General features: G+C 41.6%; 1 protein-coding gene across 42 annotated transcripts in view; it reads right to left on the bottom strand.

Annotated features, from left to right (window-relative positions):
• Window positions 1-699: 699 nt before the first annotated feature.
• Window positions 700-20,587, bottom strand: part of PRRC2C (proline rich coiled-coil 2C) — a 75,799-nt gene continuing 55,911 nt past the window's right edge. For 6 of the 42 annotated variants that reach the window (XM_060276560.2, XM_088673623.1, XM_060276558.2 and 3 more), the window contains 11 exons: window positions 20,211-20,426; window positions 19,761-19,873; window positions 18,915-19,051; window positions 17,342-17,576; window positions 15,846-15,968; window positions 12,229-12,441; window positions 10,591-10,694; window positions 9,977-10,042; window positions 8,589-8,709; window positions 7,424-7,660; window positions 700-2,416 (listed from right to left, as the gene is read on the bottom strand). In XM_060276560.2, coding sequence (XP_060132543.2) covers window positions 2,156-2,416; window positions 7,424-7,660; window positions 8,589-8,709; window positions 9,977-10,042; window positions 10,591-10,694; window positions 12,229-12,441; window positions 15,846-15,968; window positions 17,342-17,576; window positions 18,915-19,051; window positions 19,761-19,873; window positions 20,211-20,426 — 1,826 coding nt within the window. In that variant the 3' untranslated portion in view covers window positions 700-2,155. Of the gene's footprint in view, window positions 2,417-7,423; window positions 7,661-8,510; window positions 8,710-9,976; window positions 10,043-10,590; window positions 10,695-12,228; window positions 12,442-15,845; window positions 15,969-17,341; window positions 17,577-18,914; window positions 19,052-19,760; window positions 19,874-20,210; window positions 20,427-20,587 lie in introns of all 42 variants that reach the window. The other 36 variants (XM_035121291.3, XM_088673631.1, XM_035121302.3 and 33 more) reach the window with 28 other exon arrangements.

The raw sequence follows: 20,587 nt of genomic DNA, 5'->3' as shown, positions 1-20,587 counted from the left end.
AGTTAAGAACCACTATTTTTAATCACTATGTTGAGGACTGGTATTCCGGCTTCTTTTTTATGGACCACATTTCATAACTTTACTGCCACCAAGCAGGAAAGAACCTGAAAGGCTTCTAAATTAAAACTGGAATGCTATTTGTTCCCGGTGGCCAAAATCCAAAGGAACCTTGTACAGCCTGAGGTTTCTTTGTGCAGCAACCACAAGCTGCTTTTCCAACTTAAAACAACAGCCCAAGAACACATCTAACAACTCTAGCTGAAGAGTTCAAACTTGAGCTGAGCAACTTCCATCTTCAGCAGTTTCCTCTTATGTACTAAACTGCTCGGTTTGTATCTAACTAGTACATTATAGCTCTGATGCATTAAAGAATTTCTGTGCAAACAAGGGCCAGGTGCTGCCTTTAACCCAAACTCCTATTCTAGGCAGCCAAGCAACACTTTCAACTTTAGCACCTGCAATGCAGACTTACCTCAGGCCATTTTCCTCAAGCTGCCTCAGTTGAGGAAGAAGCAACCAGAGAATGTCAGCTGCCCTAGGGTCCTAGTTTTAATCTTTAAAGCATTTTTTGGCTTGGGACCCGAAGGGGTACTTGTCTCTATATGAACCTGATGGTGTTCGAAGTTCTTCAATAGAGGCCATTCTTTAATGTCAACATTAAAGGTGAGGTGGGTGGCAAAGCATGACATTCCCAGACACTTTATGTAGAGAATATTTTTTATTAGTTTCTGTAATCAAACCCATGTAAATAAGACCTTACATATTTAATACAGTGTTACCCCTGTACAAATGAAAAAAAGTTTAAACATTTCTAGACCAATATGGCTGTTAATTTCTGTACAATGCCAACTCACAGTACAAGTGGATATCTTTCCCCCAAAGCTGACATCACAGCTAAGTTTCCAAAAATTCAAATTATAATATTTATATAAAAAGATAACCAATAGCATTTCACTAGGCATCAATAGCAGCAACAGACTTTTCCAGCTTCTGCTGTCATCTGAACAAAATTATACACATTAGACTTTTAGCTCACTCTTCGTTCCAAAAAAATGTTGGGAAGGGGAAGAAGAAATTCTCAGAGAAAACAGTCAATTCTGCAATTGCTATGGTATGTGGTGCTCTCTTATTAACTTCCAATCATTGCCTGAAAAAGTCTTCAGTAACGTCATTAAAACAGCTCTACTATAGCACAGTCACAACTACATATAAGCAAGTATGGAGTTTTTTACATTCACAGAAGTTATCATACAGTACTCTCCTACAGCTATACTACGAGAAGGATACAATTAAGAAGGCATTATTTGACTTGATTCTATTTCCCAGCACACAGTGAGCAGGAAGAAGTAGCTTTGATATAAGAATGCATTGTTTCAGAGGATGCCGTCTTGCAGCAGGCTGCGTGCTTGTTGCTCTATACAGACATAAGCTGAAAGCAGTTTGAAGGCCAAAGGATTCCTTCCTCCAAGTACTACTGAGCCACAGCTCAATGTGACTGGCAATACAACTCCTAAATGGGAGTAATATAAACTTTGCACTTTTGGTATCAACATGGGAGTCAATTAGCATCTTCCCCAGTTAATTCAGCACCGTATCAAACCATAGCAGCAGCTATAGCCTGCCTTTTAGGGATATCTGATGTAGAGCATCACAGAATGAAGTGTGTGTTGGTGGGGAAAAGGAGGAAGGCTGAGGGCGAGTTGCTCTGCGTGACTTCTCAATCACCTTCAATTCTCGTTTCATTATTAAATAACAGCATCCTCTTAGGACCCTGAGCAACATAAAACCAATTTCATTTCTGTCCAGCATAGCCTTCCTTCAATCTGCCTTTCTTTTCAAAATGAAACGGCAAACAGAAGAGCATTTACCACTGGCTAATAACATGCTTCAGCAGCATTATTTTTCATTTTGCATCCTCAGAAACACAGGTGCCCCTATACAGGCAGGTTACACTCAATTCATGTGGCGGCATGGAAGCTACAAGCCCCAAGATCTCCAGACCTTTAAAGCATGTTACCATTCATGTCTGCCAAGGCTAATTAGCAACAGAGTCTATTTATGCCATTCACAGCCTTGAAGGGACATGCTTTGCCCTTTGGCTACAGGTTTTGCCACTGTCATTTCGCTCCCAAATTGAAATAAATGGGCACAACACTTAGGATTTTGTTTCCTCCGTCTTGATAGCCTGAGGTTTGATTGGTCCAGTTCTCACAGGCTTGGGGGCTGTTGTGGGTGCAGGGCTTGGTTTCTCCACCACTTTGTCCTGACATACTCCTGGGGAGGAGTCTGCCATTGCCTCAGCGGCTTTGCTCCCACTGTCACTCGCTTTCTGCATTTTGCTTCCAGGTGGCTTGGCCTGCTGCTGTTCAGAGAAGAATCTCTGTGTTGACTGGAGGACTTCTGCTCTCTGCTTTGCCTTAATAAGAAAGAAAGTGGGTTAAATAAGAGCACAGGCCTGAAAGAAACTACTTATTCTGTGTGTTCAGGATCTGAGGGATTCCAAGTTCTCCTGGTACTGCCTACAACAGTAACTCACACACCTTGAAATTTCTTCCACAATGTAGTTTGAATGCCAAGACAAAATCGCTTCTTGTCATGCTTGGCATTTTGAGTTTCTCTGGCAATCCAGTGAACTTGCAGTTCTCCAGATGTTGCTACCGTAGGAGTTGTCATTCAACTCCCTAACCTAGAGCCTACTAGTAGTACTACAGGAATTAAAGGGAGCCGGAGTGACATTTAGGTCAGTCCCACTGCGCAAGCCATGACCACGCTTCTTCCTCTCAAACACATTCTACAGTTTGTGATAAGCAGAAAGGCTATAACCACCATAAAAGTCAAGGCCAAAAAAAGCAATAAAGAATACACTGTATTTCCACCTTTTTACAAAGTCAACCTAAAGGCTACAGTGCCCAAAACATGTCATCAAAATTTATACAATCTATACAAGCATGTGGTAAGAATGGAATGTGACCTAACAAGTACAAAGATTAAAAACAAGGATACCGAAGTATAAAAATACAGCTTTGCATAGCTGTCAAAAACTTGAGATGCTGAAACTATAAATAGTAGTAGTATGTCAGCATGTGTAAAAACTTGGTGCAATCAAGAAAATAATCAATATTCTTCAGTGAAGTTCTACAGACCTTTCAAATGCCAAACGTGTTTTGGCTTGGTCAGATTTCCTCAGTGGCATATGTTCTTGTACAGAAGTTCTACCGTATTTATGAGTTTAATGTGCTATTGAATTTAATGGGCACCTCAATGTTCAAAACCTTGAAAGCAAAAAAAAAGTATTTGCTCGCGAATTTAATGTGCATCGGCAAAAAGTGCACTCTTTACAACAATTTGGACTCTTTAGAACAAGAATACAAAGCTGAAAATGAATGAACAGCAGCTAAAAGCTTATGTTCATTTTTCATATGTTCTCGTCCACACCAGAAGACTGAAAAAGCAAAGCCATGCTTCTTCCCCTGCCGGCCCTCCTAATATTCTTATGGGGGCCCCTTCTCCAGTCTTCAGGGAGTGGCTGGAAGTGGGAAGGCAGAAGAAGGTCCTCCTTTCCTTCCACTCTGCAGACAAGCTCTGGATTCTCCCTGCACCCCCTTTCCTTCATATTACATCTAATTTTCTAGCACAACTACTAACACAATACAGGCCTACACAACTGGTGGCAGAGACACTCACCTTGAGTGTGTAGTTCACACAAACCTAAGACTTCAGTGTCCCTCAATGTTCTCCCTCTACAAATGTTCTCTGGTGGCAAGGAACAGCTTGCCTCCAGTGACATGCAGAGAGAGAAAAAGACTGTGTGTGAGGAAGCCAAAAGCGGGGACACTTAACTAAACAGTCTTAAAGGCATTTCCAAAATCATGCATAGAAGGTGTAGTTCTCTCTAGGCCAGAGCTTGGAAGCCCTTCTTCCCCAGCCCTCATGGCCAATAGGGACAGCCCTAGGAGTAGTGGGACGGGGCTTGGAGGATGCTGCTTACCACCTCCCCCCCGTCTTCACTGACGATAAAACTGACAAAAAATGGGGTTTCCCTAACAAAAGGCACTTTATTTCGTTTTTCATTTCCAGCAAACAATTTTTTGCAAGTAACACTGACCACTTATAGCAGTTTAAGGACTGTTTCCCACAAAGTTCTGTTTCTCCAAAGCATGGTTTGTAAGGATGAATGACTAGCAACTCTCTTCTTCTGGGAGTTGGCTTCTTGAGATAAAAGACGCATTCTTTAGTGAGCGGGCAGTGTTGCATTTTGCAGCTGCTGCCCACTACTGATGACTGTTCCACCTCCTTTTGAGGAGGTTGGAGGAAGAGAACACAGACTGAGTCCTGTAGTTCATTTCTTTCTTTCTTTTTCGTCTGACAGGAGGGAGGGAGGGAGGAGAAGGTGGCTGTGGGGGCAGCAGCAGGGGGTGAGAGGGTCTTGGGGCACCTCAGCAGCAACCACAATGCCAGAGATCAGGCGCCTGCCACCGGCATCCCACTGCTGCCTCTACTGCTAGGGCTCAAGACAGGAGAAAGTGTTTTGGCGCTGGTGGACTTTTGGCAGCAGGGAGAACCAGGGGGAAACACAAGCCTCCTGGAGGAAGTGAAGCTGTAGAAGGCCGATGGCCTGCAAAACTACCATATTTACTTGGATGTAATGCGCTACAGAAACTAATGTGCACCCTAATTTTTGCAACGTAATGGTATATGCATAAGCTCACTGTATCTGACGAAGTGTGCATGCACACGAAAGCTCATACCAAAATAAAAACTTAGTTGGTCTTTAAGGTGCTACTGAAGGAATTTTTTTATTTTGCTTCGACTCTGACCAACACGGCTACCTACCTGTATCATACTTGTTGATATCTTCCATCTGCAAAAAATTGCAACATCTTTTTCACAGCAGTAACATTTGATTAGTGGGTCGCAAATTGTAATATTCGAGATTTTGTAAAGGTCAAAATCTATTTTTATCACATGCTTGTATAAATATTGCAAACACTTTCTTGGAACTGTAGCTGTTAGGTTGACTTTACTAAAAGGTGGAAAATTTAAATAAACCGTTTGAGTTTAAAGAGAAGAAGTCAGAATTACAAGGAAACCACCTGAGAATTATTATTATAATAATACCACCATCAGGGCTTGCCAAGAGGAAAGTCTCTTCTCATACCCTTCCACCCAAAGGTTATGTGATTAAGCTGCAGTTAAAAGTTTTTTTCAAAAGGAAGTCCCACAGAGTTCCATGGGACTTAGTCCACAAGCACAAACTGCTGATGTAAATTACCTCTAACAATGGCAAAGCCCTATTGGCTTCTGCAAATTCTTCCAAGTATATTACCTGTCCATCACCAGCAGGTCCCAGGGCAGATTACAACAATTTAAAATTCAGTATTAAAAACAGTTAAAATGAATTAGTCACAGAAAGTGGGTATGCCCTGGAAGCACACATCTCAGGTGTCAAAAGCCACAGTAAAGATCTGTGTCCAGCATTCACTGAAACTGTATAATGAAGGGGGCAGAGCCACCTACCTCTGCAGGGAGGAAATTCAGCAACTTATAACAGCAGCTGAGAGCTTAATAAAGTTCTTGTAGCTGGGACACACTACTGCAGATCACTGAGAACTGGCAGCAATTACGACATGAACCACACCCTAACATGCCTACTTCATGCTACAGCCTTAGCTGCTGCAACTGTATACTCCTCTCAACTGTGCTAACAACATGAGTCAGATTTTATTGCTGTAGAATCTTATGACAAATGGCACCTTGTGTTGTGTAGTTTTAAAAAAAACCACAAGCATCATAAAAAATTCTGCACAACCAGACCCTGTAAATAATTCTACTCGAGAAAAGGATTCTGCCCCCATGAAACAGGCATCCAGTTCATGGCACAGAACTGGAATTTAAGGGAAAAAAGGGGTGGTATGGAGGACAACAACTGAAAGTGTCATTTCCTCTTCATAATTCAACTGTGCATTTCCACAATTTTTCAAGATGGGATACGGGATCCCTGAGCACGATCATCGGAAATAGTAACTGGAATTGAAAAAGCATACGTGCCTGTAACAATTCAAAGTATCTTTTTGTAGCACAAACTTTCCATATGGTATAAAAATGTCTTCTTCTTTTAAACAAAATGATGGTCAGATGGCAACAGGCAAAGGCTTTATTCTAGATATCACACCTGGTTGTTATTGTTAGCCAGGCACAGGCAAACTCGGCCCTCCAGATGTTTTGGGACTACAATTCCCATCATCCCCGACCGCTGGTCCTGTTAGCTAGGGATCATGGGAGTTGTAGGCCAAAAACAGCTGGAGAGTTTGCCTATGCCTGTTAGCCTTCCTCAAGTCAAATATATATTTTTAAACATTTTCTCCAAATGTAATAATGATAACCTTGGCTGAGAAAGCAGCTACTTGTCTTAGGAAAGAAAAAGGACAGCAATGAGACCAAAATTATTCAGGTGGATGTTCACTTTACCATCTGCAGCATATTTGCCCTACATGATTTGGGACACAGGCTATCTAAATAGGTTATTTATTTTTCTTTTAAGTTACCTGATAAGTTTTAATTTTAATATTAAAAAATATCAACATATGCACTCCTCCCATCCACCCTCAAGCTAGCTAACCATAATTTGGACAAATAGCAGAACTCATTTGTCAGAAGCATTGCCTATTATATTGACCTATATTGACAAAACCATTTGAAAATACAAAAACCCTGTAGAGACCAGGCATCCTGAGACTTCGGCCCTCCAGATGTTTTGGACTACAATCCCCATCATCCATGACCACTGGCCCTGTTAGCTAGGGATCATGGGAGTTGTAGGCCAAAACATCTGGAGGGCCGCAGTTTGGGGATGGCTGCTGTAGACTGTCTCAGGGAACCACTCTTTTGTCCTTGTACACAACTGAAAAAATGAGGAAAGTCTGTTCTTTTTAACAATTGATTGGGTGCATTGATTTTGAGTTAATTTAATCTTTTGGTATCCCCACACAGCTCACATCGAAAGGAAAGTGTCTTGTTTCATTCAGAAGGGTCTCAAAGTGCTCTTCAAATAATGTCATGCAGTGAAATGCAGCTATTGATGGGAGATTCTAGCTATTTAATAACAGTTTTGTACACTTAAAAGAAGAGAAAGGCAAAGGGAATGGGTGCAATCCACCAGGCAGCGGACTGCAATAAAAGCAGGCAAACTCCTAAGCGTTGAAATCATATTTCCTGGGATTGTGCTTTTTTCTAACATGTGCTACCTGTAATCAATATTTAGAATAAATAATAATAAGAAAAAAAAATTGGTTTATATTCTCTTTGGCCACTGCAGAAAGGGGTATCTGAAGGATCAAGAGGCATCTTAATAGTAGTCTTTTGCCTTGCAAGCTGTTAAGACTGAACTGTGGTTAACACAGCATGGCCATCCAAAAATACTAACCTTTATGTCTTGTTCAGCCTTCATCGCAGTCTGGGCCTGATTGCCTCTGACTCCAGAGAGTGATCCACAAGGACCCCTGGCCATATGTGGCAAACGAGGGTGGCTCATAAGGCCTGTGGTCATCTGAGGTGGCATCTGACTAGCCAGTGCCACTGGCGGCCTCTGAACAGGCGCTGGGAAGGTGTTAGTATGTGGGGCTCTTACCAATGGAGGGACCAGGTTAGGCTGAGAGAGGATCTAAGTGGGGGAAAAACAACAACAAAAAGAGAGACATTTAGCTGTTAGCAGAATGCCAACCTGATCACATGGTGGCTTCTCTGCACCAATCAGTGCCTTGTAGCGGGTGCATTTTTTCTATTAAGATTGGCCATGTTTGGAGAATTCTAAGGGGGGGGGGACTTAAGGTAGGAAGTGTGCTTAAAAATTGTCTTAGCACATTTGAAAACCAAAAGGGGGAAGGGGTTCCTCAAAATATATGTCAAGATGCAGGGATTGGCAACAGATAGGTTGATGTTTTCAAACAGAATCCGACAATCTCAAATGTGAAGTGCAATATACAAGACATTTTAAGAATCAAAAGTACACACCACATGTCTCCATATCATATACTTTATAGCAACAGCACTCTGAAAGTGCTCCCCCTTTTAAAGGATGCTCAGTTTTTTATTTGTAGCTAACTATTTGGAAGACTGCTTTACAGCTGCATTTCAGGTAAGTGGCTAACAGCACACAATTCACCAGGAATTTCTGTACAAGCACCAATAAAATGAGTAGAGGTGGAGGCATATGCGATTCTCAGCAGAGCCAGCACAGGAGACATTCCTGGTGTATTGTGCCCTTGATGATGTCTGCTTTAAGCCGCACACTGGGACCCTTCTCTCAGACACTATTTTCCCCTCTCCCTTTAAATGTTTAACACTCCAATGTAGCAAGAGCTGTGCGGAGAAGCCTGTGGTCACCTGCCTACATTAGAGCTGTCCAATCTCTCAACTTTAGGAGCACAGATATTACTGAAAGCAAGATACAGAATGTTTATATATATTCGATTTAGAAATTATTTAAGGAAATATTTGATAGATATTCCTACATATAGGGGTTCTTCCATTTGAAATAAGCTGAAGATAGAAAATCTCAGACCATTGGCAGTATAGCAGCTGCTGCCCACCTGGGGTGCAAACTGTGGAGGAAATGGCTGCGTCATTCTCACAGCTGCCGACTGAAACTGCTTCTGGTAGACGATGGTATTCATTTTATTGGCCTGACTGTTCGGACTTGTGGAAGCAACCCTTAGAGAGAAAACAATTTAAGTAAGTTAATATACTGGATATCATAGGCACCAGAGAAACCCTGTGTTACACTTTTCATGTGCTACCTTGAATCCAGAAGAAAACCAGCCATTATTTAGTAAATGCTGTTTGTAGCGAATACAAGGAAACAGGAGCTTATTGTACAGCAATATGAAATAGATGCTAAAATTAAAGCTTAATTTACTACCACCACCCCACACAAAGGGAGAAATTAAGATGAACTATAAATTGTGGTATTCTGAATTCAATAGGCAGTGCACAATGCCTCTGGAAACCCTGAAATACAGCAAGAGGATTTAACACTATTCTGTTCTTTCACACAGAACCATGAGACCTTTGCTTCCTTCTGGCACCCAGCAAGCACTCTTATGTGATATTGGCAGTTTAATCTCCTGAGCTGCTGCCACACCTGACTGGGTTAATCACTATGGCTAAATGCTTCTATTAAAAAAATGCCTTCAGATTTTGGGAAACTCCCAAATTACTCTTAGCTGGGGGCTTTATTTTAAGGGAAGCACAAAACTTAGCTTTCCAAATCATCTCGTTTGACTTCCACTGATCTTGTGCTCAGTACTGCTTTCAAAGTCAATCTCCAGCTCTGATCAGGATCCAATGTACTATGAAGAGAGTTGTATTAGCCCTCAAAACTGAGAGGGAAAAACCTGAATGGGAACCTGCTTTTAAAGCTGAGGAGAATTTCAGTGCTTTGGTCTGGTGGTCAGCATTTCAAAGGAAAAAAACATTCTAATGGATGAGGAGTGCAAGCTTATTGCGTGAGCCGAAGCATATATTTGGTCCCCACCCTTCTATGTTTTGATCTCTCCTCTCACATTTGTGTTCTTCAAGTAAGAATTCCACATAATACTAGAAAGAGTCTTACAAGTCACCTTACTTTTCAATTTGAGTAATATGAGTGACTTTTGAGTAATTTGAAACCCTAAGTGCTGGCTGTAGCTCAAATCTGCAAGTTCTTCCCTCTCCAACTTAAGACCCAATACTACATGGCACGAATAAGAAGTATCTCTTCTTGCTCTGTTATTGCTGAATCCCTAATATCGCATAGATAATATTGGGGCTATGTAGAAAAATGTAAAAGGAAATGAAAATAAATTCTAAGGAGCACTCTTCATAAAATTCAGAACATTTAATCAAATAGCAGTATTCACTGACATGAGTACAGTATCCAAATCATAGTCATATTGATTGTTGTCATATATATATGAAACACAATCCTATGGAAACACACCTGTGCAAGCTCTGCTGAAATAAATGGGAATTGGGCAAGTATGCAGTCATTCTGTCTTCATATTTCCTGCAAAATAAATTGCCCTGTTTCCAAATATGTTTCCTTTTTCATCTCAGTCCTGAGCAGCTCAGTTAGTTGAGCCCTCCAGCCACACAATTACTGACACTGTCTCCTTACTACATAGCAGAGGAAATACCAAAAAGCAATATGAAATGGCTCACTGCAGAGAGGTCAGAATGTCTGTTAATGGCTTAATTAAAACATAAATATTCCACGCCAGTCAACCCATTCCCACATAACCCCATTTATTACATACTTATTTTAAAATAAATAAAATATAAAATATAAAATAAAATATTGAAGATGGGAGGCGTGGTCCATGTTCTGTGTTGTTAGAAGCATGTCCATATAAAATACTGTGGCCAGGTCAATGTTCTGCACAAATCTTTCTCCAAACTTCATTAGCCCTTATTTATTTATTAAACATTTCCATGCCACTTCACAGCTGGCTACCAGAGTGGCACCCTTATACTAATGCCTAATTAAGTACTATTTCTTTAAGTGGGCTTCATCACAAATCTATGCTGCTAACTTGTTTGTAAGGACTTGCTTACCGGAAGGGACTAGACGTTGGAGTGGTGCTTCGTCCGGTGACTGGAGGTGTGCCTGGTTTAACATCAATGCCACTTCCAAAAGCTTTCAGGTCCATTTCTGACATCTGAAGCAAAGAAACCCAACCAACTTACAAAGGGCACAAAATTAAACACTAACATTTTCATGCAGGACCCTGTCATACTCATTCAATCATCTTTACAATGGCAATAGGAGCTAGGAAACAAGTTCCACACCTACTCCAAAATTTCGGGGGGGGGGGGGGTAAGCTGTTGACATATTACGGTTCATACTCTCATATTCCATGTGACACAAATAATTAAAATCCTCAGCTAGGCAAACTGAAAGCTCTTAAACACGCCCTACCAATACTCAGTAAATCTCACCAAAAGACTTATGCATAACAGATAAAGGAGTCACTGAGTATTTGCTTGGTCTCTATAGGACTTAGAAGTACTTACTGGATAGTGTCAAATGGTCTAAGTAAATGTATTGCTATGGTGTTCCAGCATTTGGCTGAGTCCTCCAGAAAGCTACGTGCACAACATGAGCACAAACTCTGTCCGCTCAGCCTACCTCAGTCAGCTGTACAGTGTGGGTGGCAAAGCTGCAACTTGCACATTGCACACCAAGGTTTTCGGTGGTCTAAGGGAGCCCCAACAATTCAGTGGAAAATAAGCGGCTTTTTAAAAATAAAAAATAGTGACCCCACCAAACACTTTCCTCCACTATTTGCAAAGTGGACTTCGTCTAGTACCCCCAGGTAATTTTCAGTAGTATAAAAAGAACTGGAGCTTCTAACACGCCATTCCCCCCTCTTTGAAAAAATGACCTTCCCTTTTTTTGCTTATGGGTCCACTATTTTTAGTGCTACCCCGTGATGCCATTGGCTCACAGCTGGAGAAACAACACAACTGTTGTGAATATAAGGGTGCTTGGGGGAGGTACACTCACTAAGTAGCCAATAGTCAAGCATTTGACTGTGAATGTGAACCACAAACCTCCAGCCTCTGGGCCAACCTTAGCTTACCAAGGGGGTCCAATTTGGCCCATGAGGCTACAGTGGTACCTCTGGTTAAGAACTTAATTCGTTCCAGAGGTCCGTTCTTAACCTGAAACTGTTCTTAACCTGAAGCACCACCTTAGCTAATGAGGCCTCCTGCTGCCGCCGCGCCGCTGGAGCACGATTTCTGTTCTCATCCTGAAGCAAAGTTCTTAACCTGAGGTCCTATTTCTGGGTTAGCGGAGTCTGTAACCTGAAGCGTTTGTAACCCGAGGTACCACTGTATTTTCCCCAAACTACTCACTTGTCCACCAGCTGACAACACTGGGTGATGTCAGCTGATGGGGAGAGGGAGTTCAATTCTTCTGGGTGCTGTTTCACCAGGGTGTTTCCCTGCAGGGTATGTTCTGGGGAACTTTGGTTGAATTAGTTTAATTCTAAACCAATTCCATCAATGTTCAATCTCTTCCATTTGCTATTTGTTCCTACCTAAACTGGTTATGGTGCTATAAGGACTAAGACGTTATCCCTTTGGAATGATTGCTATACAATAACCATGACATGCCTGGATATGATGTGCATTTGTTCATGCTTTTCTGATGCCATTCAGCAAGATTTAAGACACAGTCACATTTACCTTCCCAGTTATAATGCTGTGTTGAGCTCCAGCTGGAATTAGTCCTCTGAAAGGCTGGCCTACTTGCGCTGGCCGACTCATATTCTGAGTCTGAGGCTGTGGTGGTGTGTGCTGTAAAGGAGGCTGAAGGGACTGTGGAAGAGCGATTAAAGGCTGGCCTGCTGATCCAAAGTTGGGCAAGGAAAGTTGTGATCCTGGAATAGGTACTGTCACCTGGAGAAAAACCAAGAATGATTTAGACACACAGATGCTTCAATAGCTAAAGTGCATCACGATTAAATTGCCACTTTTGAATACTGTTGAGAAATATACACGTGCTGCTCTCTATGTACAGCTAAATATAACTTGTACCTTTTGTATATCTGAACAGAAAGAATATACACATTTTTATCCTTTGGAGTTGTAAACTTGAAAACATATTGGCAGCATCTGATGATTCAGAAAGCAAGCGAGTCAGACATGGTTTTTAGTAAACAGAATTCCCTCCATGTCCTTCTTCTATAACTTATGTTTTCCCTATCGTCCTCATCAGCAAAACTGAGTTGAGAGTGGTAAATGGTTTGTTTTTCCTTGTGGAACTCTTGCCAAACTGGGTGATTCTTGATAGAGTTCTCCAGTACAGAGAGTTCCTCCTTTATTAACTTCTGTTTAGAGTACAGAACGCCGATCAGATGTTTGAGCAGCTTCTTGGAGAAAGTGTGGCACAGTTTCCTTGTATATTCAGTAGGATAAGTGGATTGTAGAGGGTTCTTAATTCTAAGACCCTTAGGTATAATGTCCAGGTTCTTGCATTTAGCCAGAAAGAAGATGTCAGCCTGTACCTGTGCAAGTTTCTTGGTGAGGTTGATGGACTTCCATTTCATGTGGCTCAATGTGGTGCTTTCCATAGTTCTAATTACAGGTAGGTAGCTGTGTTGGGCTGCCATAGTCGAAACAAAATAAAAAAGTTCCTTTCAGTAGGTGCTACTGGAAGGAATTTTTTTTTTCAGTGGTACCTCGGTTTACAACCACAATTGGTTCCAGAAGTCTGTACTTAACCTGAAGCGAACTTTCCCATTGAAAGTAATGGAAAGTGGATTAATCCGTTCCAGACAGGTCCATGGAGTACTCTACCTGAAGCGTACTTAACTCGAAGTATGAGTGTAATTGGTTCTGGAAGTCTGTACTTAACCTGAAGCGAACTTTCCCATTGAAAGTAATGGAAAGTGAATTAATCCGTTCCAGATGGGTCCGCGGTGTTTGTAAACAGAGGCAGTTGTAAACCGAGGTATGACTGTATTTTGTTTCAACTACGGCAGACCAACACGGCTACCTACCTGTAATGCAAAACTGAGGTTTCAGAAGCAGGAATTAGGTTTCATGGTGCAGAAAGCAGTAATTGAAAGTATTTATTTCTTGGCCCTGATGGAGAAGACATGCACCATACAGGCTCAAAAGGACAACACTGTGAGGACACAATAGTGGAAGAGATATATAGTTTCTTCATAGCCATCTTATTTGTGTTGGGTAGATTTTGCTAAAATTCCACACACACCCCATTTTAATCATGGCCCAGCCATTTCACTGCCCCTAATCCTCAAGTTTGATGCTTTTGAATTATGGTGCAGGAGTAGACTCTTGAGAGTCTCATGGACTGCAAGAAGATCAAACCTATCCATTCTGAAGGAAATCAGCCCTGAGCGCTCACTGGAAGGACAGATCCTGAAGCTGAGGCTCCAATACTTTGGCCACCTCATGAGAAGAGAAGACGCCCTGGAAAAGACCCTGATGCTGGGAAAGATGGAGGGCACAAGGAGAAGGGGACAACAGAGGACGAGATGGTTGGACAGTGTTCTCGAAGCTACCAACATGAGTTTGATAGGGAGAGTACACTTAGGGGATTGTGTCAAACAGGTTCCACCAAGTGGCCAGAGCACCAATAGGAGCATCAGTCATATTGACTGGAAATGTTCCAAGAACTCTCAAGAATACATATGAATCCATCAGCTGCTGTGGTGGGAGACCATCTTAATGTGTCCCCTACTCTGTGCAGAGAAACAGGAACGCAAGAAATGTAAATTTCACCAGGAAATGAGCTTAAGACAAGTGTGCTATTTTAAAAAATCTCCTCATCTAAAGCACCAAACCTATACCCTGTTGTGAACCAGTGTGTTACCTCCCTCAGGGTGGGATCATAACATATTGTGACAGCTCTATTGTTGTCATAGTAGCCGTGAAGTCCCGAGACACCAAAGATGAGCTCACTATAGATGCTGAAAATCCACTATTAAATTGGTATGGCATCTAGGGTCCACACATTCAAAGGGAAGGATTGAGAAGAGGCTTAACAGTATACTTCTCTAACCCCTCATCTGTTCTGTCCAGCCCCCATTGCAACCTCTCTTGTGTGTCTGTAATGACTTCAGTGATGGTGTCCTCACTGGATAACCAGACAATTAGATACAAAATACCAAAATTTAAAGTGCTACGAGCATAAAATATTAAATGAGATACAAAAGATAGCAGTATCAGTGGCAATATAGTTAGAAGACAAACGACACCCTACACCAAACAATATACCAAAATATCAAATAACATGAAGGGGCAATTGCTCCTGGCTACGACAGGGCACAAGCGAAGTTCTTAATTCATCCACTCCAGTTGCAGACCTTATCTAAATATGTACCTTATTCTGATATTACCTTTCTTACTCAGAAGCAACCATTCTCTGCTCTCATGTAGAGACCTCTGTCTTTAGAGCATGGAAATTTTGGTAAACATACATACTATGCCCAATTCCCCTTGCAACTTGGCAATAAAATAGAACCTCCATTCTTGATCCAAAACGGATGACCTCTTTTTTATTATTGTCCCACCAGCCTAATTTAAAGATTTGCCTCTTGCCTAGCAACAGTGCTGGCCTCCAATGCCACCACTGACTGCTGAGCCATGGTTTGGGGTAATACTGCAGTATGATCTAATGTAATATATCAAGTAGCCATTATTAAAAAGAGGGAAGCTTATGAAACACTTTTAGGATGCTAGCCTCTATAGAAGATCAGCACATCACTGAACAAACTGAAGTGAATGGGAATTGTATGCAGACATTCATCTAGTGCTCCTATTCATTTCTATGTACTCTATGTAGAAGAAATGGCTATGTAGTTTACAGATCTGCACCATCTTGCTAATGTTTAGATGCCATGAACAGCATGCATAGGATTTTTCTAACAAATCCCCAGCAGAAGTGCTATGGTCCTGAGTATCTATCACCTGATCTTGGAGAAAACTATTCTCTGAAACATTATGGTTTTGCATAATGGAAGATCAACTTGCTAGCTGTTGAAGATTAACTGGAGTAGGGTAAGGATCACAGTGATCTCTAGACAAAAGGTGGCTTGATTTTTTTAGAGCAACACCTCTGCAAAAAAACAATCTTATAGAAAAAGAACACTATATATATATTTTAAAAAAGTTTTATTCTGTGTTAGAACTGTTTTGGACTGCTACTTCTCTATAAAAAAACACCAACTATGTTCTCAAAAGGACATTCTCCTGTCAGGAGACAATGATACTACATGCACCACAAGACACACAGACACACAAACACTTATTAAATATAATTGAAAGCCATTTACCGTGCCATAGTTTACCTGCTGAAGAGCACTGGGAGATGGCGCAGTGTTATAGAAGCTAGTCTGACCTGTTTGCTGAACCTGTCCAGAATACAAATTTGAGGCCTGGGTAAGAGTAGCTCTGGCCTGAGAAGAGAGAGGTTAACATTTTCTAGGTGACTAGCTAAGCAAGGTTAATTTAATTTGAAGAACAGAACAGTTGTATGACCATTTCATTTTAAATTTACTCTTCTCTGTACACTGCAGCAGGAATGTTGCTGAACTTTAATTCCCATCAGCCCCAGCCAGCATGCCCAATGGTGAGAGCTGAAATCCAAGGACACCTGGAGGGTCACAGGTTCTCCACTCCTGCTATAAACATTTCCACATTTGGAAAAGCAGCAAGCATGAATAAAATATGTCCCAGATTTAATTGAACACATAACAGCTGCTATGTATAATCTATATTCAAAACAGCTGAAATACTTCCACTGCCAAATATGGGAACATGCTTCTATAAAAAGTGTAAAAGTTTTAATGGATGAATCAGGACTGCATCAGGGTGTGCAGGACTCTTCCATACATCTGTCTGAAATTACCTGCATGCTATCTCTGTTCTAATTTTCCTTCCTCCCTGCTACAGTTCAGAAAGAAGGGGGTGGGGAGAAGAGGTGTATTTGGGGAATCATATTCAGGGTTTGATGGGGTCCCTCCAAGTGTGGGTAACATTGTGAGCTGCCTCAGGTGTCTATGAGTCACCTCCCATTAATTACTCACAACGTTCTGGAGTGTCACTTTGTGTAATTGAAACAAAGTCTGCAGGCCCAGCTGCCTGGTGTGGAGGGCCACAGCAGCTGCAGGGGAATGCTGGCTGTTGACACCAGCCCAGTACATTAAGTGTTCAACAGTATGGTGCCTCAAACAACTGAAGCACTATGTAGAATAATACACATCAGTTGGGCCGTAGCTCAGTGGCAGAGAATCTGCTTTGCATGCAGAAGATTCCAAGTTCAATCCCTGGCACCCTCCAGGTAGGGATGGGAGAGACCCGTTTGAATTTGAAATGCTGCAGAGCCGCTGCCAGATAGTGCGCCATTGGCTTGACCCAGTATAAGTCAGCCTCCAGTACTCATATGACAGGGCACAATTAAATAAATGCACATCACAAAAACTGGGAAGGCTGTTTGCATGATACGGCTGTGACTGCCTGTGACAGAATGGATAACATTACCCTGTAGCTCAGAGGTTTTTAAGTTTTTTTCGAGTCCATGGCTCCCCTGACCAACTACATTCTTTTTGCAGCTCCCCTGTGGGGAAACACCTTCTGAGCCTCAGAAGTCGTTATGTCACCCCTTGCCTGCAGAGCCGGGTACTCATTGCCTCATAATGCAGATTAATTTCCCTTTTATATACACTCAGAAGCAGCACAACCATTCCATTTTGTTGTATTAAAGCTTTTGTTGTATTAAAGAGGTGATTCCAACTCTTCAGTTGCTTTTCTGGGGAGGTCTGACTCTGACCTGGAGAAGATGTGTATCAATAAGCTGGGAGCCTCCTAGTCCTGAAGCTTGACTCAGTTGATGCTCATACAAGATAGGAATAGGTTGAGTATTAGATGTCTGCTGAAACGCAAGGCTTGACTGTGCCTTGGCAAGTTCCTGGTGCTGCACTGCTGGGAAGTTGTGTAAGGCTGTGCCAGAAAGGACCACTGGTGACGGCTGAGACAGGCCACTTTGCATAAATGCCTGCTGGGATCTATAAAACAATAGTGCCCTGAATTAGTTAAGTTAATAAACATTATTAAACTACAAAAACTGGTTTCGTGATTAACCTTTTAATGTGCACTAGGCATAAAACAAGGAGAAACACACAAACGTATATCATACACCCCCTTATTACAAGAAGAAGAAGAAGAAGAAGAAGAACAACAACAACAACAACAAGAAGAAGAAGAAGAGGAGGAGGAGGAGGAGGAGTTTGGATTTGATATCCCGCTTTATCACTACCCGAAGGAGTCTCAAAGCGGCTAACAATCTCCTTTCCCCTCCTCCCCCACAACAGACACCCTGTGAGGTGGGTGGGGCTGAGAGACTTCAGAGAAGTGTGACTAGCCCAAGGTCACCCAGCAGCTGCATGTGGAGGAGCGGAGACGCGAACCTGGCTCCCCAGATTATGAGTCTGCCGCTCTTAACCACTACACCACACTGGCTCTAAGGGGGGAAGATTACTAAGGGGGGAAATCCATGCAAATACAGTGGTGCCTCGCAAGACGAATTTAATTCGTTCTGCGAGTCAATTCGTTTTGCGAATACCATAGGAATGCATTGATATTTTTTTGCCCATAGGAATGCATTAATTGAATTTCAATTATGGGAAACCGCGATTTGCTAGACGAATTTTTCTTGCGATGCAACCTCCGATTGCAAAACCCATTCATCTAGCGAAAAATTCGTCTAGCAGGGCATTCGTATAGTGAGGTACCACTGTACTCAAAACTGACATCATTTTTTAAAAGACTTTCTTTAGTCTTGTTTACAGAACTGTAAGAATGGTTCTTTCTAGAAACTGTAGCACATGACTTAAAGCCACTTCACCAGCAGTTGAATAAAAGTGTCATAGCCAGGGAAACAGATTATTTCAAAATCTAGCACAAAAATGCACCACACAAGTTGTAAAAGGAACAAATTTACAAGATTTCAAGTGCTTCTGCTCAGAATTGCAGAGGAAACCTAAAGTGGACAAACACAAAGGACTGGCAAGATTCTGAACAGGCAGAGAAATGATACTTCACATACCACATCTAACCTACTCCCACCTCAGAAATTCTAAGTCTCCTTTTAGTCCTTTTAGTCTAACATTTTCAACACTTATCCCTAAAGCACGCGAAAATCTAAAATGAACGAACTTACTTTGCATGCATTTTTAAATTTTAATGTGGACTGTTTAATTTCAGAACTTGCATTTTCTGGTCAAAAACAGTGCAGTTTTCACAATTCTTACACCAATGAATACAAATGAAATAAATGTGTGACATAGTTAAGAGACTAGAACTAGAAACAAAATATTAACAAAGAGATGTTGCTTTCTATTTACCTATAAGGCTGCAATGATGAGTTAAACAATTCCTGGGCTTGGGAAACAGCAGGTGCTGCTCCTAAACCCATCTGAGCTTGATGCTGCCCTTGCAGAGGTGCATATATAGGGATTGGTATCTGTTGAACTGATGTAGGCTGTAAGGAATATAATTAATTAGATATCCAAGCAAACAAACATCAGAAATTGCCATGTGCTCAGTCCGTCTAGCAATTCTATTCTCTTGAGGTGGCTCACAAAGTTCTCAGTTAAGAGGTTGTCTTTTCAACCTGCTTCTTGAAATCCTTTAACTGTAGATGCTGTGGATTGAAACTGGGAGTTTTTACTCACAAAGAAAGTTCTCTGATACCTATGATACCTGAACAAATAATGGTGTGTGCATCTCACTAGTTGCTAAAAATATCAAAGGAGTGGGAAGTACCTGCAGATTCTGTGCTAGATATTTGGCTTGCAGGAACTGCAGACTACAGAAGGTACCCCAGTTCTTGCAGCTGATGAGCATAATCTTTCACAGTAGGATGCCTCTCCTCTTTGAATACACCAGGCATCCCCAAACTTCGGCCCTCCAGATGTTTTGGACTACAATTCCCATCATCCCTGACCACTGGTCCTGTTAGATAGGGATCATGGGAGTTGTAGGCCAAAACATCTGGAGGGCCGAAGTTTGGGGATGCCTGGAAGACACTGTTAAAAATGTTCCAGTATGAGCCACCAGCTGTGACCACAACTCAATGGTTTAGCTGGACAAGGACATTTAAAATGTTGAACTCTGATTTGGAATACAAGAGTCAACATTTGTATGGTTATTAAAAAGCAAATATGCCACCCAGTCAATCCCCTAAGTACCTGTGAGAGCCCTGGCTGAAATCCTTGCTGTTGGGCCAGTGATGGAGGAGCCAGTCGTGCATGCTGGGTACCAAAGAGATGGCTTGTATCCATGTAGAAAGCTGGAATTTGAGCTACAGAGTCATAAGAGAAAAAAAATCAGTAGCACAGCGCCTGAGTTAACTAAAAAGTAAAGGCAATTGATACGCCTAGCTGCTAAACAAATTGGGGGGGGGGGGAGATTTCAAAGGCAAGAAAAAAAGACTGTCAATTTTCAAAAAGAGTGTTTGTGTTTTCTTTACAAATACTACAACATTCAATACAATTTGTTGGGAGCAACGAATAGACTGCAAAGTTGCAATCATGAAAGTAACCGGAAGATTTAAGAAACACTGAGCTTAAATTTAGTCACCCCTACCTTTAAATAGAAAGAGGAACCATTTATACCCAGATACAATGCAAAGAGACTACCTCGTATATTACCTGCTGCCGACTGAGACACATAGACCTGTGGACTCTGCTGCTGCTGAGCAATTAGCGATGGCATACAGCTTAGCTGGGAAAAGTGACCAGCAGATGCCAAATTACTTGTCTGTAACTGCTGTGGCTTCACTTTACAAATGTTAGGTGGATCAGAGGTTGTGGTTGTTTTTGTACTCAGTGAAGAGGTAGTGTATGTTCCAGCTCCTAAAATTACAACCAGCAAAGCACTGCTTTAATAGTTACTAAAATCTAACATGCTTCAGTAAGCTAGTCATAAGTTTGGTATACCCTAAGTAAAAATGCAAATTGTTAACTACTGCAGTACTTTATTCAAACATTCTACTTCTGTTATTTATTTATTTAAT

The sequence above is a fragment of the Zootoca vivipara genome, chromosome 7 (genome assembly GCF_965207765.1).
Source record: "Zootoca vivipara chromosome 7, rZooViv2.hap1.1, whole genome shotgun sequence".
NCBI classification, from domain to species: Eukaryota; Metazoa; Chordata; class Lepidosauria; order Squamata; family Lacertidae; genus Zootoca; species Zootoca vivipara.
Note: the sequence above shows the minus strand (reverse complement) of the source record. Positions and strands in the feature narration are given on the sequence as shown.